Below are 25804 nucleotides of genomic sequence, written 5' to 3'. Positions count from 1 at the left end.
TTGCTACAATCGGCACAATGTTCTTTAAACTTCTGAATCTAAACCAAGCTCTTAGTTCCCAAGACACCCACCACTAGCTACAGTTCTGTATTCAGCCTGACTACACATTTACGTTATGCCCTCGCTAAGCTTGTTAGTTTTTAGATGGGTGAATTATAACTAACACTCTTTTCCCCAAGTTAATCTAAATATCAAGTATTTTAATATGAATCAGATTACCTTTATTAATCACTGCAAATTCATCTTGTTAAAAAAGTGAGATTTCCTAATTAATCATCAACACACAATTATCCCCTACATACATAAATTTGCATATTTGCTTTTATAGAAAGATGAAGCAGGAAACAATTTAGCATTTTATCTACAAATGCATACTGAGAAAAAGAAACCAAATTCCATAAATTTATTTATTTATTTCGGCTGCACTGGGTCTTCCTTGCGGCATGCTGACTTCTTAGTTGTGGCATGTGGCATCTAGTTCCCCAACCAGGGATCAAACCTGGGCCCTGTGCATTGGGAGTGCGGAGTCTTACCCACTGAAGCACCACGGAAGTCCCCCATAAATTTCTTAAAATTAAATTTCTATGCATGTCTCAGAAAGATGACAGAGAATTCCAATTTGAAAAGTACTGGTGACATAGACGAAAATTCTGGCTGGCAAAGTGTGGAGAATATGAGAGAATTTCCATAAATATTTTGCAGGTATCTAGTTCCCTGGCTACTTAAAAAGGCAGTTCTCACTTTCCCCACTGATAACTTTCTAGTCAGAACTTATTTTCTAATAAGCCAAGGTGAACATGAAGGTGAGATAAAGAGCTTTTTACTGCCTCACAATTTATTAGCACTTCAGAAACACACGTATTTTATTGCACAATCCACTGCTGAGCACTGGTGCACATGTCTCTCATGTACTGATTTTCTCCATTAAAACGAAAGATTATTTTGGCACAGTGGTCCTCCCCGCTCAGGAGTGATTTTGTCCCCCAAAGGACATCTGGTAACGTCTGGGGACAGTTTTGGTTGTCACGCTGTGGGGAAGCTGTTAGCATCTAGTGGACAGAGGTCAGGGATGCTGCTAAACATCCTACAATGAACAAGACAGCTCCATATAACGGAGTTATCCAGCCCCAAATGTCAATAGTGCCAAGAAGGAGAAACCCTGTTTTAGCAATGCACAAACAATAATAAAGTTCAGAACAGTGGTGGCCAACTTACAAAACAAGCTATACCTGGCAATTCTTAGAAATCTGACCATAGGAATTATGATCAGAATACAAAAATATAATAATAGTATAAAATATAAATAAATTTATATAATAGTTTATTAATTTAATTTCAAATAATAATCTTATAAATATAAAAACATTTGAAAGCCTATCACTAGGCTTTTTTTTACTTCTTATAATGTCCCTAAAGCCTTAAAAGTCTTAATGCCAGATCTTTAGATAAGTCTTTTTAGGAGACTCTTTGAATCACATAAAACAGAATCTACAACTATAGGAATCACAAAACAAAAACAAAACATCGAAACTCACCGCTAAGCCCATCAACATATTTTCACCCACTGAGATCTGAATTCTCAGTCCAAATAAAGCGTTCATTCCTTTGAGTTTTAGTTTATTCATTAGCTGAGTATGCACTTCATATTCCATAAATGGCAACAGATTACTGATAGCTGTGGCATTTGCTTCTGCTTGTGCCTTCTTTTTTAAGCGACACAACCTGTTAAGGAAAATAATTTAGTCAGTGGAGAGTGTTCTTGGTACAATCTTAAGAAATGTCCAATTTTTTTAAAGTTTCTAAAAGTGTGCTTGATAAAACATTTACTTGTTTCAAACGGACTTCTTAAGTTTTATCAATAATCTTTTCTGTCACTTTTTTCACTGTACATACTTTTGCTAAAAGTCCTATTTGAATAAAAAGGAAAAAAATCTCAAAATCTCTAGAAATGAAATAAATACTGATCAAAATCACTAGAGAATATAATTTTGCATCTTAGGTTTCCCTGTGATCATATAATGGGTGGATAGCAAAGGAAAAAACTTAATTTACTCATTAAAAGAATACAAAGCCTACTTGAGTGTACACCATGTGCCAGGCACTGTTCTAGGTGGTGAGCACTGATCAGTGAATAAAACACAAAGTCCCTGTTCGTGCTTATATTCCAGTGGGGGCAGAGGGGAGGGGAGTAGGAATAAACAAAGAAACAAGGCAACCACAGATAATGCTTAAGAATCCAGTCTGTGCAGAAAATAAACCAGGTGAAGAAAAGTGAGAGTAACTCGACGTAAGGCCTCACAGCAGAGATGACACCTGAACTGGGATCCTAAAAGCACGATGGAGTTGAGAGTGCTGGAAAAAGACAATGACGGAATGGAGCTGGCATATTAGAAGAAACAAAAGGAGACCACTGTAGGTCAAGTGAAGTGAGCAAGGGTGAGGGCAGCACAGATGAGGGTGCAGTTAAGCATGGGCATGAGCATGTTAGGGGCTTCGGGTCATGGTGAGACGTTTGATTTTATTCTGCCAGCAATGGGAACCCCCACATAGGTTTTACATAGTAACACAATCCAAAGTATATTTTAGGACATCGTTTATACTGCTACACAGAGAATGGAGTAAAGATAAGAGAACTGATGTGGGGATGGCAGACAAAAGGCTTAAATTTAGGTAAGAGACAATGAGAGCTTGGACTAAAACAGGTAGCTGTGAAGATGAAGGAAAGATCCCCAAACTGGCAAGCCAGGCTATTTAGGCCAATAGTTCTCAAACTCTGCCTTGCATCAGAACCACCTGGAGGGCTTGTTAAAAAACAATTACCATCCCCAGAGTTTCCGATTCAACAGGTCTGGCACGTGACCTGAGAATCTGCATTTCTATACGGTCCCCCAAAGATGGTGATGCTATTGGTCTAGGTACCACACTCTGAGAACTGCTGATGAAGACTAATCCCCTCTTACCTAAAACAGAAAAAAAAAAAAAAACTGAATAAACTATATCTTTAAAAATCTTCCTAAAAGCATCACAGGACCAGAGCAAGGAGCAATGCCAGGTACAAACTTAAGGAGGTAGCATAAGGAAATTCTTTTGCGGTGGTGGGACAGTTCTGTATCTTGACTGCGGTGGTGGTTTACACAAATCTATTTGTGGGATGAAACTGCATAGACCTACACATATATATACAAATACATAAATGAATGCAAGTTTAAAGAAGTGTAAAACTGAATAAGGTCTGTAGCATAGTTAACAGTATTATAACAATGTCAATTTCCTAGTTGATACTATACTACAGTTGCATGAGATGTCACCAATGGGGGAAGCTCATTGAAGGGTACACAGGACTCTGTACAATTTTTGCAACTTTCTGTGAGTCAAAGCAAGTAAAACACAATGAACAATAACCAGCAGAAACAACAGAAAAAAAAGATTTTAGATATTAAAATCATCAGTTACAGAATCAATCAAAGACTATAGTATATATTTGAAAAAGAACAAAATAAAACTTCTGGGAATAAAAATAGATTATCAAAAATTTAAAAACACAATTATTAGGTGTAATAGCATATTAAAGACAGCTGAAGAGAAAATTAAAGAATTGAAAGATAAATAAGAAAACATCCAAAATATAACATAAAGAAACAAAATGATTTAAAAACATAAGACAAGAAAATAACAGACATAGAGGAGGCAGTGAGAAAGTCTAAAATACTTTTAATTGGAGTATCAAGAAGAGAGAACAGATGAAACACAGAACTAATCTAAAATTTTTTTTTAATTCATGAAAGACACCAATCTACAGATTCAAGAAGCCCAAGGTATAACAATTAGGATAAAGAGAACTCCATACCTAACACTTCATAGGGAAACTGCAGAAACCAAAGACAAATAAAATGGCTCACACACAGCCTGAGGGGAAAAAATAGACATAGTTCAAAGGAACAACATTTAGTCTAATAGGTTATTTCTCAACAGTCGCAATGAAAGCCAGAAGGCAGTGGAAGGGTATCTTCAGTGTGCTTAAAGAAAATAACTGCCAGCCCAAAATATCTTTTAAAGATAAAAGAGATTCATTTTCAGACATGTAAAAATAGTTCACCACCAGCAAATACCAAAAAAAAATACTCAAGGAGATAACTCAAGCAAAAGAAAAACAATCCTAAATGGAAGGTCTAAGATGCAACAGGGAATGAAAGCAAAAGTAAATGGATTAGAAACATACTTTAGAAGATGTAACATGCCTTTGTAGTAACTTTGATATGGGGAGGTACAATACCATATCTGGAAGAACTGGATACAGCAAGTATCACTTATGAAAACAGAAAAGACCAAAGAAAGAAATGGAGAAAATCAGCAGTTCAATTTGGAACAAGTATGAGATGCCTAAGAAAATGATGTGTAAAGCAGACAGGAAAGTATATGGGTCTGAAACTCAGAAGAAAGTTCTGGACTAGAGCTATAAATTTGGGAGTCCTAGACTTACAGACAGCATACAGACTTATAGGGGTTGACAAGTTCAACTAGGGAGAAAGCTTTGAAAGGGGGTCCAAACTCACAGCTCTCAAGGAACAAGAAATGAGGAGGAATCAACAAGGAGTCTGAAGACTATACATAAAGGTAGGAAAAAGGAGGAGGTGTGGCATTGTGAAGTCAAAAGTTTCAAGAAGGAGAAAATGATCAAGTGTGTGATTATTGCTGAGATGTTAAGTAAAATGAGGACAGAAATGCTCAATGGATTTGGTAGCCTGGCAGTTGTTGGTGACCTAGATAGCTGCAGCTGTTTCCTGTGTGCCAACCACAATTTAGCATTTCCTATTCCAGTACACTTTAAATGGAATTCTTAACAGCTAACTGAAGTTGTAAAGGAAACACCACATAGCACTGTTCTTAAAAAGATGAAAAAGTCAATTTCCACAATGTATTAGATATTTAATGTCATTAAAGCATACTGAGTCACACCCCGAGACTGCAACAGGTTAATTAATAATCCTCATAATAATACACATTTGTACAGAATTTAAATGTTTAAAACTGCTTTTGCATATAAACTTATCTGAGTTTCATAAAGAGGATATTTTTCCTCCATATTTTCCATAGAGTAAAATAAGAGGTTCAGATAGAATTGCCAAGCCTGCACAGGATCACACAGGTAGGAAGGAGCAGATATTTGAAAATACGTCTATTTGACTCCAGACCCTATACTCCTTCAAGGACCCCAAATACCGTCTTCACAAACATACCTTGCTTGAATAAGACAACCTTTTCCAATAACTGCTGCATCCATTGGGAGGTCTATAGTTGTAAAGAGAACATCGGGAACTTTTTGTTTCCTGCAGTTATAGCAATATGTGAGATGAGCTGGAAATGGCATATTCAGTTCATCATACGGTATATGGCAAAATCCACAGCCTGCAGGCAAATTTTCTTCTAGCCTATTAAGAATACATTAAGAAAAAAAAAGTTATTCTTGAAAATTCTATGCATTTTTTCAAAAACATACATTACATATCCAGTACTTGTATACAAACTACACCACAACTTCGACCATAGTTAAGTACCACTATGACTGATAAGAAATGACCAGGAAATCAGAACCATGCACTGTGCTATGAAAGAAGAGGCTTATACAAGTAGAGTCATTTTGCATCAATTCTTATGTTTGATGACTTATCACCTGACAAAAACCACTATTATTCCAATGGTTTTTCCTTTGGGATACAACATAAAAACAAATAAGCGTGACATTTTTCTACTGTGTGACAAAGATAACACAAATAAAATCACAAAATAATTCCAAAGAAAAAAAACTTTTTAACCAACCTAAAAATTTGAAAAAATTCTATGGTTAAAAACAAATCTCTTTAAGAGGAAAAAATGTAAGTTAAAGCTAGGCATACTCTAAAGTTTCTAATTTATGATGTCTGTTTTAGCATTTCTGCGAAACCAAAACACCTGTGTTTCAGAAATGAATATCCATCATACATAAAGCACAAATGAACAACCCACAACCTCTCCATTCACTGTAAAATGTCTGTTGTATTGTGCTGTTTATGAAATCATTTTAGAATGATTAAGTATTTATTCAGTCATTAAATATGAGGAAATGAGGAGAACAGGAAGGGAAACAGAGGGAAGCTCCATGGAGAAATCCCAGCTTTCACACAGCCACATCTTCTATGGCTCTGGTAAGATGTGGGTTCTCAAATCCCTTTCATCTAAAGCAACCCTTTAAATGTTGAAATTTGGCAAGTAGACACACTAAAAAGGGAAAAGAAAACTCATGCAACACCTACCAAGAGTCAGACTTTCTGTATTCTTTGTATACATTATTTTACTGAATTTTCACAATAACCCTCTAAATCAAATTAAGTTTCTCCCAGATATTATTCTTTTATTGTTGAGATGGCATTCTCGCCTATTTGAAGTAACAGGGGAATCAGACAGATCTGGGCAGAGCCGTGTGACTCTGAGCAAGTCATTTAACCTCTCAGAGCCTCCTCTATAAAAGTGTGACAACAATATCTACCTAGAAAGGGTCTTTTTTGGGTTTTTTTGAAGATTAAGTAAGAAAACTATAGCTAAATACTCACACCCAACAGAGGGCAACAAAAACTAGTTCCACTTGGCCTGAAACGAAGCTGAGATATTAAGTAACTTGCTCAGTCACACTAAGTACTAAGTAGCAGACCTCAGATTCTTATGCCAGTTTATTTGAATCCAAAGCCCATGTGTTACAAGGGGACACAGAAAGATGAAAACTGGGGCAATTTTTAACTAAACACCTCACAGAAATTTGAACATAAGTGGTGTAACATCATAAGGCATAAAAAATAAAAGTGCTAAAATTTATGAAAGCATTTGAAATATGAAATGTACAAAAGGCATTATCTTTGAATACTCATACCCTAGGGAATTTTTTTCTTCCTTCTACTCTCCTACATTTTTCAAATTTTCTGTAGTAAGCACTAGTAATTTCATAGCAGAAAGAAAAAGACATTTTCCTCTTTTACAAGTAGGGATGGTATCTGTTGCATCAGTCTGCCATTCAAGAGAGCTCACTGTGTCCATCCAAGCCACAATACCGAAACAACCAAGCTGGATGGGAAAGGTTGTTTGTTTAATTAGGCTTCTATCTAGTGAAGAATGGAATCTATTGACACAGGTGAGAACTATATGACAGGACTGGGACAACTCACTGGCAAAGTCAGTTTTCTCAAAGGAATATTCCAATTGTTCAATATACTTCAAAATGTCCCACCTCCACTTTCCTATTTACCATGACTTTTAATGCTCAGAAATATATTATGGTCAAAACCCATTTTTAATACTGACAAAAGAAGAAACTGACCAAGGTCTTCTGTGTGCCTACCAGAGCTAGCATATCTTTCTTTGCTATACAGAGACTTGCAAATTTATTCTAAATTTGATCACATACAGAATTTTTTTTGCTTTTTTCCTTAATATACACTAATACATTAATACCGGGGGAAAATAAATATGCATAGTGTAGAGCAAGGGGTATTTAAAATTTATATTATTTGGGCAAACTCTGGTACCAAACTAATAGTTTTTTGTACATATATTTGATAACTTCATCGTTTTATGGAAAATACTTATGACATTTATGGAAGCTAACAGATTAAAGGGACCAATAATCAAATAAACCAAAAAGTAATCTCATTTTACCTAATGCTTTCATTTTTGCTTTCTCTTTCACATATATTAAAGTTATATTTCATGAAGCTTTTATAACATAATTGAAGCTTTTATACATAATTTTCGGATAACATAGTATTTTGATTGTTTTGTAAATTAATTTTATGAAAATTGTTTCATGACCTTTTCCTGTTTTGGAGGTAAGAGAAAGGAAAAGGAAAGGAAGAGAAAACTCAAATAAAATAAATTATTTCTACACTGTAGCAAACAAAAAAATGTATACTTGAAATCCTTCGATTGGTAATCATATGTGTAATTTATCAAGATAATAGAAATAGTGATGTGTCATACAGTGCAGAACCCAACACTTCCTTGTTGCTATGGATTAAGTAAAAATCAGTAAAGTGCCTGGTCCTGATTTCAAAATTGCACACCTATAACCCACCCTCATAGAGAAGGACTAGCCCAGCTCTGAGAGGAAGAAAGTCAACCTCTCCCTTCTCTGCCCTTAAGGAAAATAAGCCAGGCTGTCATGACAACCTCTGTTCCAAACAGCCCTCCACGGTGCCATCCTGCAGAAATCTAGGGTTCAGTACAGCTGCTGTGCCGGATGCAGATAAAATACAGACCTCTTCACTACAAAAGAAAAAAACATAAACAAGTTAACATTTTCAGGGAATCTAACTTTGGAAAATGTTAACTATCAAAGTGATACAAGGGTGACAATTTAAATTTAAAGTTAGACTCTACTAAATATTAGTATCACAGGATTACCTCCTAAACCTAGAATCGAAAACAGAAATAATGTTGTTAAAATGGAAAGGATAAGAATTCTTTCTTATTTAAAAATTGTAAAAGATAAAGCATAATATTAATGACAACTGATTCCTTTATTTTGTTTTTTATTTTTTTATTTTTCCATGGAAAGGCACTTTATTTCTAATATAGCAGTGTGACTCCTTTAAAACATGGTAAAGCTGATAAAGACTGGAATGTTTCAAAATATCCAGCAATAACCCATCAAACTGTATTAAAATACTCTTTAAATGTATACTGAATTGTATTAAAATTATTCTAAAGGCACAACTATGTAAATATCTATATTGTTATAGCTTAATTCAAACTTAATAATAAAAAGATATCTGAAACAAATACAAAATAAACTAAACAGAGCTTTTGGTACATCATTATATGTATGATAAAAACTGATTTTCAAAAGAATTCTTTGAAACTCTTGATTACATACCACCCAGCTTGAAAGCCAAAAAAATTAAACAATCAACATAATTATTGAATGAGATCACCCAAAGCTAGTGAGAAAAGTAGCAGTCTAGGGACGAAATGCTGGAAACAAAGAGTAAATGGACCAGAAGAAAGGATATAAAAGAAATGGTCTGTAAGAGGCCAGGCTTACAATGTTTAAGTGGGCACTGAGAACGTCAGAAAAAGTAACGGGGAGCCACAGAAGGCGCCAAATCAAGGAGCTACAAGAGCAGGTGTGCATTTCAAGGTATGCATCTCAGGGAACTGAATCCAATAATAGTAAGTAGGATGGGTTAGAACAGAAAAAACTAGTAAAGATAGGATTTAAAGACAAAGACATTTTGAGGTCTAGAGGGAAAAGAGAAATTTGTATCAGGTGAATGCAAACTTCTAAGTAAATTAATTGAACTCATTTCTATAGACTCCTGCAACTGCGATTTATCTCCAGCCACTGATCTACACCTCTGGCCTTCTCCACATGCTAGTCTTTTCGCCTTGAAAACCCTCCCTATGCCTTTTCTCTTCACTGATATAACTCATGCTCATCTCCCAAGATTCAGTTCAAGCTTCAGTTACTTCCTTAACACTTTCTTCCAATCCTACTTCTAACCTCCAGCCTTCTGAGATCCTAAAGCATCCTAGGATGTCTCTATCATAAAATATATTATACTTGTCATAATTCTCCAGGAGAATGTGAATCTGATGGCAAGAACTATGTCTTTTAAAACCATATCCCTAAGACCCGAGAGTGCATGACACGAAATCCATGAATAAGCAAGACTACCTGGGGAGTAAGGCAGGATAAGCATAACAAAGTTAGTCGTTTAACAAAAGTAGAACAGCTACTATAGGAATACAGCAGTTCAAGGGTATAATACGTGGTCTGCAAAGGAAAAGAAAGGGTCCTCAGAAGATGAAATAGCATGGCTCTGTAACATCCTCATTTACTACAGTCTAATCATTTTTTCTCCAACAAAAATGATCGCCACCACCACAAGAGAGTTATCCATGTAATAGCTGGCAGTGAGAATTATCCAACACAAGGTGGAAAAATAAGACAGCAGAAGGTCACACAGTTTCTAGATGATATCCAATACAAACTTCTGAACGAGTGGAAAGTAGGGTTCAAGGATGGCAGATAGCAAGTAAAGTCAGAACCTATGTAAGGAACTGGGAAAACTCTTGGTTAGGATAAGGGTCAAAACAAACTAGGTGTAAATGAGCAAATGGGATGGGTGGAAAAATATTAAGTTGTGATCCAAGAGGGCAATTTTATGGTTTCAATTTTTTTTTTGTTTTTTGTTTGTTTGTTTGTTTGTTTTTTGAAGATGTTGGGGGTAGGAGTTTATTAATTAATTAATTTATTTTTGCTGTGTTGGGTCTTCATTTCTGTGCGAGGGCTTTCTCCAGTTGTGGCAAGGGGGGGCCACTCTTCATCGCGGTGCGCGGGCCTCTCACTGTCGCGGCCTTTCTTGTTGTGGAGCACAGGCTCCAGTCGCGCAGGCTCAGTAGTTGTGGCTCACGGGCCCAGTTGCTCCGCGGCACGTGGGGTCTTCCCAGACCAGGGCTCGAACCCGTGTCCCCTGCATTGGCAGGCAGATTCTCAACCACTGCACCACCAGGGAAGCCCTATGGTTTCAAATTTTTAAAGAGAAGCAGTTTCAAGCGACAATAAGGTCCAAAATAAGGCTGAAAGTCACGTGGGGATAGAGGATTTGAGAATGAGAAAGTACAATGCCAGGCTGTTAGAAGGGAGATAACCTTGTTTAATTGGTGGAGATTGGCCAAGCAGTAATGAACAAGGCAGAAGAAAGTTTTGGAGGTAGAAAATTCTAAACTGTGGAATGTCATGGATGTTAAGGAGGAGAGGCTATCCAAATGAAAGGTAGGAGAAAAGTGGATTGAGAACTAGGAGTATGGAAGTCCCCTCCTAACTGGGTAGAGTTAGAAAGGATGATTTGTTGGCAGGAGAAAGTTAAGTTACAGTTAGTAAAAAAAAAAGGCAGAAAGAGTTTACAATGAACTTTAAAGACACATGGCAAGTTCATTTACAATAGATCAAGGGTTCCAAAATCCCAGAGGAAGGAGTTAGTGGAGTCACAAACTGGAGTAAAGTAGGCCTAGAGTTAATACTTGCTATGTGCCAGTATTATGTTCTCATTTAATCCCTCAATAACCTTAACTGATAGGCAGTTATCATCTCCACTTCAGTGTACAAACTGAGGCTCACAGGAGTAGAGTAACCTTCCCAAAGTTTCACATTAATTAAGTAGCAAATCTGGCATATGAACCTCCGTGTGATATACTCTAAAAAAGCCCATGCTCCTGGACCACTCCACTATTCTTCTTTTCCCTGTATCTGCATAAAGCTTTCCCCCTTTCAGATGACAATCTGTAACTTACAGCATCTAGAAAATCAAGTTGTTTTCATTTACCAGATGCTAGTTGATTCACTGTAGCCCACTACAGCATGACAGCCTAATGCTTTGGCATGTGATTTTATTTCTTGTCTGATTTCTGCCCACCACGCATCTCGAGTTTCTGGTTCATCTGAAAAATAAATTTTAAATCAGTTCACTACTCAATAGCACGTTGTCTATTTGAACAAGAAATGGTTAAAATAAGCATACTCTGGAAGGCAAAGAAGTACTATTCTACAACAGTTTTTAAAACTTCACATCTTTAAAATGCTACTTCTCAAAAAGCTTATTAACATTTTAATTTAATGCTACTTCTCAAAAAGTTTAACATTTTAAACTCGATTGCTAGAAGATAAACCACCTAGTTCTATTTGCTTTATTACTTTAAGGGACACCTACAGGGATGTATTTTATTAGATACAACTTGAAAGGTAGACCCAGAGCTTCCAGATTCCAATCTTAACCTAAAAGGACATCCTATGTCTCACCTCCCTGAGTGGATACCTTATGAGTTATATCCATAAATTTAACTTAAATTCTGATTTCATTTCCTGGTACCTATTTTTTATAATGCGCTATATTCTGGGTTCTTTCCAAGGCAAAGATTTGTCAATGTGAAAAAGCAGAAAGCCATCTGTACCACTCTTCTAAAGAGATGTGGGTCCTGAAGCAAAGTGGCAAGAAATAAAGGGACTGGCCAATGCAAAATAAGGAAAGCAAATACATTTAAAAGATTAATACAAAGAATCTGGTTAATGTTCATAAGGACAAATTTCAGATAGAACACTGTAACTCCATAAGTGGCTGTCATTAAGAAAATGCTTTAGAATCACAGAATTGCATTTTATTACCATAAGGAGTCCAATATTGCTTGTAATGGAGCATTATAGATGGAGCATCTGTCACACATACTTCCTAATCACTTGCATTTAGCTGCAAACTACTGATGAACAGCAGCTGCATATATAGTAACTTTTTAAGTGCAAAGATGTTTAAAAAAGAAACGGTCTATAATCAGCATATCCTAATTTGTTTCTCTTTGTGGCACTTCCGTTTGGGAACAATTTGGAATAGAAAAAACAACTCTAAATAATATGCTAAGTTCTTACTGTAAATTTTCCACATAAAAGGCACTATTAAGACTGGAAATCAAACAATCCAAAAGCCTTCTTTTTGAATTTCAGTACTTATGCAGTTTTCAAATACGTTTTTCAAAATAAGTAGAATAAGTAGAATCATACTCACTAGTGAAATACTGAAGACAGCAAAGTAAAGAAAGGTTAAAAGGCTTGGTATAGCTCACATTCCTATGATCTCCCCCGCAGGGAGGAGATCAGCAAAGGGGAGAAATGAGGAGATAAAAGCCAGAACTACAAATGATGCCAGCCAGTTCTTGATTTAAAGTTTTGGATCCAATACAGAGCTACCTTAAAACCTTCTTTCAGAAGAAAAGAAAGAAAGGCAAACTCCAGGAAACTTAGGAAAAGATCAGAGTACGAGATAAAATAAAGAAGGAAAAGAAACAGAAACTACTACAATATGGTGTTAGCAATCAATATTATGAATTAAGAAATGTGTGAGACAATTAGGTGGCCCTATTTTGCACATACACTACTATGTTAAAGAACTTCTTCATATTCCTAACTGACATGTAGACGTCAACAGCACAAATACACTTTCAAATCCATTCTTTTTAGGACATACATGTTTTCAGACCAATTTGGATATCTATTTAACATCATCCTTTCCTAATAGGGAAATTTTACATCATTAAGATGAACTATTATTCAAGTAGTTGCTCAATCTATCAAAGTACTTATGATTCTTTGAAAATAGATACCACAAATAAGAGAAATATATCTCAGTTTAGAAAATAATTATTTTCCTGAAAAACTATGTAAAACAAAAAGTCTAACTTTTCTAAAATTTAATAGTAGAACATGCTATTTACTTTTTACCTCATCCCAGTAGTTTACAATACTACTTGCTAAACCAAGTAATCGTACACTACATTTTTAGATTTCTCACATTAGGTTTGCCTACATCTTGCTGCAAGTAATACATGGTAGCTTTTCTGTTTTAAAAATGAATTTTACAGGAAGTAATCCACAATACTGTTGTTTAAATTAATGAAAAATGGAGGAAGTTACTTATTTTAAGTTCAAGATCTATTTATTTAGAAAGGCCAGCATGCCTAAATGGAAAAATATGTAATAATAATTACTATGAGATACATGTAACCACAGAGAATACAAAGTTTTTTTACATCAGACTTACCTTGGTATAATACATAAAATAATCAGATAATTAAACCAAACACTATGAAAGAATAAGTGGCTGATTAAAAAAAAAAAAAACAAGAAAAAATGCTGAATGCAGCGCAAGTAGAGCATTCATTCTCTTCTGACAAGTTCACAAGCAGCCTTTATTTTTGACACATGAGCCACACAATTACACACGGGGATGCCACTGTTGTACTTAATAAAGTATTTACAAGCTTAATAAAAGCTAAAGAGTTACATAACAGGGGGGCTAAGGAAGCAAATGGCATATGTCCACACTCCAAAGAATTTCTTAAATTTGGTTTTTGGCTAAAGCAAAAGCTCAAAGAACGAAGGGTTTTGCAAAGCAGATTCAGCAGACAAGAGCCAGAAACAGTGGATGTTTTGGCGCATGCTTGGATCAGGTGACAGTACAGACTGAAAACTATGGCAGCTCACTGAAATGGTTACAGAAAGTAATGGCCCTAGGTTCTAGGTGAAAGCAAGGCAAGCATACAGTAGGGAGCACTTAATCACAAACTAGTAATTGGATTAACAATAATTACCTACAACTGTAAGCAAGAAGTCAAAGGAACTTTTTGGCTATTAAATTTAGGGGTTAATTAAGATAAAATTAGGATAAATCAATTTATTTAATATTACAGAAAAGTTAAATTTATCTTCAAAGCCTATTTTATACTTAATGCCAGAGAGGAGCCAGAGAAAATTCAAGTAGTAATCATAACTCAGCCTAACTTATTACCACTGAAAATTCAGAAATATCATAGTTGCCTAACTTATTACCACTGAAAATTCAGAAATAGCATAGTATTTAATCCCTATTAATGGAATTTTTAAAGCTTAGAAACAGCTAATTACATTTCTTACAGGAAACACACTAGTGAATTTGAAGTGTTTTACTCACCCTACAAAAGTAAAAACTAAGGAGTTACCATACTAATATAAAAGGCAAAACAAAGAGTCCGGCTTAAAAATTTGCTGGCAACTATACATGCCATATATGAAACTGTATACAATCTGGTCACTTGAAGGATATACAGCTGAGATGCGAGGGTTGCAAATAAACATTTCAGAGATGTCAAGAAAAAAATATTTTCACTTTAAATACCATGCTCCTCCTAATAATCTATAGAATTACTTATAATTATAAAAAGATTATCATTTTAGGAGATATTAAAAGTTATATATTTATACAAACTATATTTCATACTATTTTATGTTTTTCTTCTAAGGGTCAAAACTCTTCATTGCTAATACACAAATCTTTTACTATATCCTTTTAATCGTAGGCATGAACTGAGCTCTAGACCTCACTGATGCCTTTTTTAGGGGTAATGTCTTCGTGCCTGGGTTGACACCACAGTCAATTCACTTTACTACTGTTACTTGTCTAGAGCATGGCCATAGCTTGATATCTTGCCATCGTTTTAGCATTTTATCTTGTTTTTGAAGTACAGGTGACACTGGTAAAGATTCCTAAAATGACAGTAATAGTTTACACCTCAAAAAGTAAAGAAATGAACAACTCAACATAACATGCTTTTATAAAACTGAATCCCTTTGAGATTTTAGGCAATTACACACTTGCAACTAAGAAACGCTGACTACCTAAAGTGTTCAATTTAGTTCTATTTTTATATAGCTCTAGAAGAGAATAACTCTGTCCTTGGGAATCTTTTAATCTAGTTGAAAGAAAAATAGGAAATGGATAGTTACTCAATCTAATTTTTAAATAAGCAAGAAAGATGAAGTGTTAGGTAGGATTTTCAGTACAATGATAGTGTATCTTGTTAATGGACAGCACAAAAAGCTACATTCTCAAATACCTGAAATTAATATTCCAACCCAAAACAACCTTTTGAAGAAGACATATTTCCCCTAATGAAATAGAAATTAGAGAGTTCAGGTTCAAGGGAGTATACAGCCTTAAACTGGATGGTGATTCAGTAAAGACTAAAAAGAAGAGTCTCATTATAGAAGAAGTGATGTGCAAGTCAGAGAAAACTTCAAGACATAGTAATTTAGAATGTTAGGATGGTGGCTGGGATACAATCCATGTTGGATCAAACTGGAGTCTTTACTATTTGTAAAAAAAAAAAAAAAAAGTCAAATATGTAATCTACTCCTTGATTGTGAAATTTCACTCTTTATACATAATGTAACTGGCAGCCAGTTACATTATTTTATACAGAGAGAGAATGATATATTACATTTACATGTTACATTAAAATAATGTAACAGAATATCCAGTTACACTTTACATATACATATATATGAAAAGAGTGAAATTTCACACTTAAGGAGATTACCCATCTGACTTTTTTTTTTAACAGTAAAGAATGAAAAGTAATGAATATCGTTACACTATGTATAGAGGGAAAATTATGTATTACAGTTATATGTCACATTATAAAGAAAAGCTCACATGTCACGCATGCTATATTTATGCCTTCTTGAACTCTATATATCTATTTCCTGAAAACCTTATTAAAATACTGAAAACCAAAAGCTGCTTAACTACTTTAGGCTTAGTTTGCACAGCTGCTCATGAGTGTCTCTCAGACATAGAAAAATAATAATTGCTGAGATTATCAGCAGAATTCAAGTTCCAAGAAAGCCTATCTCCATTTAACTAACACATACACACACACACACACTCACAGAGCAAAATAGTATAACAAAAAGCCTCGACCAGGTATGTAAAAAGGATGAGGATTTACACTGGATGAACACTGGTGTTCCCAATCCCCAGCATTGTGCTCAAGACATGGTGGGCACTCCACAAACAACCACTGAAGAAATATTTGCATGATCAGACTGCTATGTATATTCTATAAATATTTCCTTATATATCAGCTGACTCATATTTTGTTAAAATTAAATATTTTTAAAGCAGTAACTATACATTTCTTAGGTTTTAACTACTAATTTTTGCCCCCAAAATAAAGTGAAATTTCTAAACAACTGCAGTTCTAAAAACTAACAAAAAAGAGTAATATTTTCTGAATTCAGACCACTAATCTAGAGCTTGCATTATCACTAGCCAAAGTTCATTTACTATAAGATTGAGAAAATCTTCAGCCTAATGTCTTAAAATCTACAATCTGTCTAAAACTTAAAAAAAAAAAAACTTTTTAGAATATTCTCAGAAACAAAAGTTAGTTTTCAAACACCTTGTTTTACTAACTCAGGACTTAAAAACACTCTTAAAAATATTGTCTAAGTTGATAAGCTATTTCAAACTAGTACTTTTCAAACCACATTATATAACTACTTTATATTTCCTCTTGTCACTTCCTGAAAAAATTATCTAAGCTGACAGGCATCCTACACAAGAAAAAATAACAAATTTTACTCAACTCACTGAGACTATTACTAATTAAGAAACATGTATGTGTGAGCTATTCAGAAATAATTTTAGTGGTAAACTCAGAAGAAAAAAAAAGATCATAGCCATCTGAGAAACAATAAGCTCGGGCTATGAAAATTTACTCTTAAAAGTTTACAACTGAACTTTCAAATAGACTTGAGTTTCCACATGCCCCCTGGGATGTCAGACTTGTAGACATGTGGAATAATCATAATCTATCTTTCTCTCTCAGCTGAAAGTTGCCAAGAGCCTGTTTTACTCACCACATCCTACTAATCACCAAGTCCTGTGGATTTTACATTATAAATAGTTCGTAAATTTATGGTTACGAGTTTAAGTCCTGAAGCCAAAGTAGTAAGGTTGAAACTCTGGCTTAGTCACTTTCTATTTTACTTTGGGGAAACTGCTACATTTCATATTGCTCATCTACAAAATAGGAATAATGCCTATGTCAGGGTTGTGTTTTGAGGATTAAATGATCTACTACCATAAAGCACTTAGAAGAGTATGTAGTACATAGTAAGTGTACTATAAACCTTTAGCTCTCCTATTACCACCAAATCCTAGGTCACTTATCTGGCCAGTACCACTGCAGTCTACTAACTGGGCTCCCTGTCTCTAGTCTTGCTGCTTTTAAATCCATTCTCCAACCTCTAGTCAATGATTTAATGCAAATGTGGTCATGGGCTACCCTGTCTTATTCCTATGCACCTCCTGCTCCTGGCATGTCACATACAGATCCGCAAATGTTACATCCTCCTTCCTAGCAGCAAGATTCATCTTGTCTTTCTCAAAGTCTGTTACCAGGCCAAAAAAATAAGAAACAAGGTAAGAAAAGGTAATAATTTTTAAATAAATTCTCAGATACTGAATTCCCTTCTTCCTGCTCTATAAAAATATTTTCTATCACTTGTAGTTAACACAAACTAAGACAACAAAGCAGGAGAAAAGGGGGCAGGAAAAAAAAGGTAAACTAACAAAGACATTCTAAATTAATGGCAAAAAACTTAAAATAAGTATGAAGTAGCTATGTAATAAACATCATCGAATGAGTAATGGCTAGGATATTGTTTTGCACATGCTTGAAGTTTCAGAACTACATTCACAGAATGTATTAACATGGCTCCAAATACACTGTCTGAAATATAAATCTGCGTGAATCTCCCATATACCATCCAACACTGAGCTCAAGAATTACCACCTCTATAAGCTTCCCTGCCACACAGCGTTAATCCTGCCTTCCTCTTTAACTCTGTATCTTGTATCACTCCATAACACACAGTAATCCATTTACATATTCTTCTATCCTCCCAGAATATGAGCTTTCTGAAAATAGGAGGACTGGCACCTTTGCACACCTATTATCTAGTGAACTGTATGGCAAAAAATAAAATTCTAATAAATGTGTGCATGATATATCGTATTTCATGAAATACTATTGTGTGATATAAAATGTTCTCCTATATTTTCCCACATTTTAATGTTTCTGAAATAGGAATGTCTAATAATTAGTAAGTATGTTTGACTACCATGTGTTCCCTTCTCTTTTCTCTTGGAAGGCATCTAACACCTGGTATTCAGAGGGTCCTGAAAATACAATATTGATGAACAGTTTCTAGCATTAATAGAAACTGTATCAACAACTACTTTTCTTACTGATGTGGTCAATTCTTGATTTTCTATGGTAATACAGGACAGGAGTGGCTAAATATTCCCTAATGATGGAGAAAAATATATAAATGATTTGAATATATTTACCAAATAAATCACTTTTTTTTCAGAATTATCAAGTTATTTTTCTGAAACTAGTATCCAAAAAAACCTGGTTTCTGAATATGTGCCAACTACTGGAATCAAACGATTCTAACACCTCAATCAAAAGCATACAACTATGAGCGCATTAAACTAAAAGCGTCATCTTTTAATACGCTGTAACATATCCACCTTTTCTTTCTTATACTTACTACTGGACTTTATTTTAAATGATGGCAAGATATACTGCTTCCTCAACCATGTTTTTCCTCGCCAGATTCTGTAATTCTGCTTACATGGGACAAAGTCTTTATTATGTCTACAAGATTTAACTTTTGCCTTTTCCACTTTTCCAAAACTGTTCTATCATTTAATACATCTCTCATTCTAAACATATTTGCCCTCACAAGGTTTCAGGCTCCTTAAATTATTAATGATTTATGCCCTCAATGTCCTGTACTTATGTAATTAGCCTTTTTCTCTGCCCACTACCCTAATCTGCCTATGTTTTAAATATATATTCTTATTTTTATTAAATGAATCCAGCAGGGTATTTTTAATTTCTCACTAAAAATTAAGTATAAAGCATGACATTACAAATGATTAATTCTAATCAATGTGATAACATGCTGGCAAAAACTTGGATAGGAAATAGAGGTAATTTCCCCAAAGATTTACCAATTGATGTCGGTCTAAATCTGCAAAGGTTGGACTTGATCAGATTGTGTACTAGACTGACTTTAGGTAAATCTACATGATGAACATGAGTTACTTCATAGTCAAACATGCACTACTTACATCAGAACTTACATCCTGGACTCCTAAGAACAAAAAAGTTTACAATACTGAAAAGATTATGGGATATTATCTCAAATGCTAAGCCTCCTGGTGTTTCTGTTTTTATTTTTCTGTAAATAGATGTACTTTCTGACGCAATTAACTGAAAAAGTTCTATAGGAAAATATCAGTTTCTGATATTAAATCAAAATGGCTCTAGTATTTAATTTAAATCTAAAATAGAAATAACATAAAAATGTAGATATTTATATTAACAGAACATGCTTTTAACAAAAAGAAAAATTGCCTTTGACTCTAAACCACATCATCAGCTGTAAAGCTATCTTAGTTTAGTTTCTTTAAAAGCTACAAACTATATTCATATGTAAAATTACTTAAAAAGAAAAAATATATTCTCATGTCGAAGGGGAAGGAGGAAAGCTTATGAAAGCTGTTAATCCCCCCAAAATCTGCTCTTACTTACCAAATTTTGGAACACTCTAGAATTATAAATAAAAATGCTAAGCTATACTTTTATAATATTTCTAGAACACTAAATATATTATAATCAAATCTCAATTGAAGTTTAAATATACTTTACGATTATTAAACTAGTCATTTAATACTTATACATTTAACAATTAATATTTCCTTAATCACAAAGCTAATGCCAGTGTCATTTACCTGATATGAAAAAACTGTCCAAAATGTAATAAATATAATTTAAAGTTATCATTCTGAAAGTTAATCACCTAACAGAAGTCATTCATAATTTATGGTATTTCTATGGTTTTGATTAATTCATTTTAGTTAACACATTTTTGTTTGCCATTTCCATGGAGATTACAAAAGTTATCACATATGTATTGCAAAATGTATCTGTATAACTGAATTGACATTAAGCCTATTTAATCTAGAACATTTCTAAAAACTTCACTGAGCTGCCATAATTTTTGTCAGCATATGTAGTACTGAATGACCATTAAAATACCTGAATTGAAACTATTCCAGTCTAGCAGTTTGTAAGATCTTGTGTTACCCATAATTCCGACAAAGGCTGAGTTCAAAACAGCAAATTAGTAGATCAGTTTTAGGTGCAGAATAGTAAGAAAAAAACAAAAAACACTACAAATAAGAACACAATTGACAACACCACTTGACAGGAACTAGAAAGACACAGACAGCAGAGTTAATAAGAAGTAGAAATAGATAGAGAAGAAGGAACATGCTATCATAATCTAACATTAACTAAAGTCTAATTAAAGATAATTACCTTTTCAAAACCACCCCACTCTTTCCCTTATTGTATGACCCTGTTTGCTTAATATTTAAAAAGAGGAAGTTCTAAAAGAAATAACTCCAAAATAACAACCCATGTAGTAGGTGGTTGTGATTTTAAAATAAGACTTTTCCTTTTACACTCAGTGTGAAAAGAAAATTTCCCATATTCACTAGTCAAAAAATAGCTGCAAGATTCATCTGAGAGTCCAATACAGCACTTTTAACATTAGCACATGCACCTCATCCATCATAATTTTCTCTCGGCAGAGTAACTCAGTGTCATAAAATTAATACATCATCATTATGGTAGATGCTAACTGAGTTTTAACATTCAGCTCTTTTCAAAATTAAAATTTTTTTCATAAATAATTATTTAAGGGGCCTGGAGATTAAGAAAATGTTAAGCAAATGTTCCTTTTTAATGCATAATACACATACAAAAAACACAATGCAAAGAATGTGATAACTGTATCAAAATAATATAATAACTCAACCATTAGACTATGTAATTGATTTGTGTTTAACTGAAAATAAAACAAAACTGAAATACAACTTACATAACATTAAAGTATTTATATGTATATGCCCACAATCTTCTGGGAAATAAAACATTAGTAACTGAGAATTTCTCCATGTGAATTGAAAAAATATTCTGATAGAGAAGGAAAGGAAGAGAATGGATGAGCTGTAGTTACAATACACAAAATATATTCTGTAATAAGGAAGGATTTGTGTTTTCTTCCCTGGGTCTGGATTCTTACATTTCTTACACAGCTAGAATAAACTGGCAAGTATGGAAAACCCCCCAAAGCAGTTGTTGTTGTTTTTAAGTAATGCCATGTAAAATATGGCTCTCTACTTAAACTTAGTTAAGTAACCTTCATTTGTTCTCCCAGACTCTACAGCTTACTCAGAGTATGTGGAAGCAATGATGACATCAAAATGTTTTCAATAAACAGAAGACATCACCAACAACTGAATATATTCCTGAATTTTTGGAGCTCTTAGATCCATGGGTGGGTGCCGTCTATCAAAATATTTGAGTCAAGGGTCCACAGAAACACAGGTAACTTGGCCTTGGGTCACCCAGTTAATGTCAAGTATTAACTCAGTATTTCCTTGCACTTTCCAAATAATTCAAGTTCCTAAACACATAGATATGAAACTTGGCATAGTCCTCAAGGTCTCAATCCAGTCAACTGGCCTCAGTCTAAACATGCCTTTTAATTACTGCAGAATACGCAAATACTACATGAAGATAAGATCTCAGATTGACTCAAAAAGTAAGGAACAGGGAAAAAAAAATAAACCAGAGAAGAAAAAGAGAAGACTTGTGCTTAAAAGATGTATTTGCTCAGCTTTAGAGTTAAATAATCCTAGCTAGTCTTGCTTTTCTGAAATCCTGTTCAGGGTCTAGAAAAATTCCATTCTGCTTAACTCAAATGACATCAAACCATAGGACACAGATTAAATTTCTTAAAAATCTAAAAGAATGGTAATGCTCTGTATCCTCAAAATCACTATTTGTGTTTTGCATACAATAATTTCAAAGCATTTTTCTCTTTTATATAGCTGTCGGTACAAGCCCCAGGAAGAGGTTACTGGAAGTGACAATTTAAAATTTTCAAAAACATATCTGATATGTGCCAAGTAAGAATATTAATATAACTTCAGGTTTAAGGTATGTCATCAAAATAATAAGTGATTTGAGCAAGTTATTGGGCATCTAGTCAATGAGAGATGTGAGAACAGAGTCCATAGGAAAGTTCCTACCATACTTATCATGCTTATTTTAGGTTTAGAAAAATCATCAAAGCATTTTTAGTCCAAGGGCTTGAAATTACTAGGACTTCCATGCCTCTTCTCTTTTATAATCAAGACCCCGTGTTTTAAAGAAGTGAGCTGTCATTTTTTCTTGTTCACTTATATGGAACAAATAGCTACATAAAAGAAACCAAGGACCCAAAGAGAATAGTTGCCTTTTTTAAACTCTTAAGGTACTCTACACAATGTTTACAATTACATTTTAAAACAATACTTCTTTTATGAATAAGGAAATTACTCAAAATCCATAAAGAATTATTGCTAGTGACAAGAATTAACATCTTAAGCTAATGGCCACAATGATCAAATTGTAAAATTTGTTATCTGCATGGGTCAAAGAAAATAATAGCTGACTCAAAAGTGACTTAAGGATTCCCTCAAAGTGATACACCTTGGCCAAAGATGAATCAAGATTTGTTCTGTATACAAACGTAACTAAAATATATACTTAGTTTAATTATTTTTAATTAAGATTACTGCAAATATTTTAGAGCAACGTGCGTCAGTTCATACTTTCTTTGTCATTCTTCTTTCTGGATAGATTTGGCTTAAAAAATTATAAAAATCAATGTTAATAATCACAATGTAAGTAAATGAAACATCGAAAACAAACTTCTAAATACATACCAGGATTGTGGATACGATCCAAAAGCTTCACAGAGCGTGCACTAACAACTCCCCCGACATGCACGAGGAATCCAGGAGGAAACGCCGTCAAGGTAAAAAATGGAAATTCCTAGTAGAAAGAACGGGGGAAGAAAACAACTGACCATGTGTGAAGTACAAAAAATGTGCTTATTAAAAAGCTTGCCATAAGGAAATGAATTTACCCCTTACAAAAGGCTACCAATTATGCATTACAGATGCTTTGTAATTAAAAGTTTTCTTGGATGTTAGAGCTCTAAATCCATTTTCCCACATGTTATACAAAGTCCGAACACTCTTTTTATCAATTCTAAATGAGAAAAAAAACGTTCTCAGAGTTCCAAATTAAGATATTTGAACAGGGGGCTTCCGTGGCGGCCCAGTGGGTGGGACTCCTCGCTCTCACTGCTGAGAGCCCAGGTTCAATCCCTCGTCGGGGAACTAAGATCCCACAAGCCACACGGCATGGCCCAAAAAAAAAGGTATTTGAACACACTCTTCCTTCCTCGCAATCTCCTATTCTGATGCAAGGTGGCAATGAGACAGGAGGGCGGGGGGGGAATCTGCCTGCCCCGCTACCCCACATCTACTTCTCAGTGGGCGTAGACTATCCCTCAACACACATACCCTATCCCGGGCTACCAGTAAAGACTGAAGGTCTGGGGCAGGAGATGGAAAAGAATGTGGGACTCAGGGAGGAGGAGACAGAGATGAGCAGATCAGGTTAAGAGCTACATAGAAAGGTGAAGAGAAGAGCCAATGTCAAGTTCAGGTGGGCAGAGAATCATTGTGTGAGATTATTTTCTCTATTAATATGGGGGCAGCAGGAAAAAAATGTAAAAACATAAATGCGTATTAAGAAAGGGGAGAGGTATGCAGATGACAGTAAGGCGGGCAATAAAATTCTACAAGTTCTTTTAGGCTTTATTCTCCCCTTCTCTCTCAAGGATATCAAACTTGTCAATTTAGAGACAAAGAGAAGCATGCAAGAGAGAAATGGCAAAGCAGAGAAAGGAAATTCATTGAAACAACACCCAGAAAGAAAGGGGAGTTCCTGTGGTTGCCCAAATACAGAAGCCTCTCGCGTGGTACAAATTGGATGCAAGTATGGGAAACTTAACATCCAACCTGTCTAGCTGCAAGATTAATGTAGCTCACTTAACCAGAAGTCACTTACCAGTAGCCTCAGCTATTCAGAACATAACTGAGAACTGGAAAATAAGCAAAACAGGGCCCTCAACAGTCAAAAGAACTGTTAGTTCCAAGTACTAAACTTCAGGTACTTCATTCATAAGAGATCCCCACAGACCATATTCATATGATGATATATGGTAATTATAAATGTATAATGTTAGGAACATATTCTAAAATCTATTGGTATCTTTTTTTCTGGACCCACAGCAGATTAAATGCAGCAAATAAAAGCTGGGAGATAAAGAATATTACTAGAAGCAGGCACATTAAAAACAGCAAGATTACTGATTGTCTGCTTAAAGCATGGAGAATACGAACTGACCAAAGCATAATTCACACAGCATAGCAACTTGGAGCCATTTACCACAGAGGCAAACAGTCCTGCACACCTCAATAACTCATGAGATACAGTATTAAAAAATATGTGTGTGCATGTGTGTGTGTACATACACACACATACATATTTAGAAATAAATTCATTCGAATTTAAAAGTAATCTTTAACAAGGGCAAGAAAAACCTAGGCTATACAGAAAGGAGTAAAAAAACAGTCAATGGAAGTGGACAGGTTTGGCCCAGCTGATAGGAAGAGGAAAAGGAAGAGAAGGGAGACGACGGGAGGAGAATTTTACTTAAAAGTATTATAAAATGGTTAGTCAAGATAGCTCCTTATTTCCATCTAAATTTTTTAAAATATAAGTTTTAAATGAGGAATGTACAGGTAAGCTTATGTTACTGGAAACTTTAGTATTTTACCTAATAAGTTAGATCTCTAAGGTTTTTCAATTTTAAGAATACGGAAGTTTTTAAATTTCCTCAAACTACTGTGGCCAAGTATAAAAAAACACTTTACACTTAATCTTGATAGTTAACATTTTAAATATTCTGGGTAAGAGACACTGAAAATGAAAATTTTGTAAGCTAAATGGAAAACAGTACTTCCACCAAAAATTGAGAAATAAATTAGGTAAATTCCATGCTGGAAACCATCTGCATATAAGATTTCAGATAAGTATGAAAAAAATGAACCTAAATGATTTCTCTATTCAGGATTCTTTGACTCTTCTCCCCAGATTTCAGAAGATGGGATAAAGGGACAGGAGGGAAAGCATCACTCTAGAGCCGGTCACAGCAGAAAATGTAGGGGAATGGCTGCCCAAAGAGGCGGAGACCCACGCTACCAACTTAAACTCTGTCCTAACTGTCCCCAGTTCATCCAGCACACTCCCTCAGTTTAACACACAAAATTTAACCTACAATTAAAATGACATCGTTAATCAACCCAAACTAGCATCTTCAGACAATTCTCTCAGAAGAGCTACTGCCAGTATCTCAGCTGGCTGT

The 25804-nt window shown here is 34.7% G+C and overlaps 1 protein-coding gene across 10 annotated transcripts in view; it reads right to left on the bottom strand.

Moving 5' to 3' along the window:
- Positions 1-25804, bottom strand: part of C2CD5 (C2 calcium dependent domain containing 5) — an 82557-nt gene that overhangs the window by 24821 nt on the left and 31932 nt on the right. For all 10 annotated transcript variants that reach the window (XR_002176605.3, XR_002176606.3, XM_073788968.1 and 7 more), the window contains 5 exons: positions 23250-23358; positions 11352-11466; positions 8194-8289; positions 5238-5429; positions 1536-1722 (listed from right to left, as the gene is read on the bottom strand). Coding sequence is in view for 8 of the 10 variants with exons in the window: in XM_073788968.1 (XP_073645069.1) it covers positions 1536-1722; positions 5238-5429; positions 8194-8289; positions 11352-11466; positions 23250-23358 (699 nt within the window). In the remaining 2 variants the exon portion in view is untranslated. The remainder of the gene's footprint in view (positions 1-1535; positions 1723-5237; positions 5430-8193; positions 8290-11351; positions 11467-23249; positions 23359-25804) is intronic.

Source organism: Tursiops truncatus, chromosome 11 (assembly GCF_011762595.2).
Source record: "Tursiops truncatus isolate mTurTru1 chromosome 11, mTurTru1.mat.Y, whole genome shotgun sequence".
NCBI lineage: Eukaryota > Metazoa > Chordata > Mammalia > Artiodactyla > Delphinidae > Tursiops > Tursiops truncatus.
The sequence above is the reverse complement of the archived record's forward strand: the minus strand, read 5'-3'. Positions and strand labels throughout refer to the sequence as shown.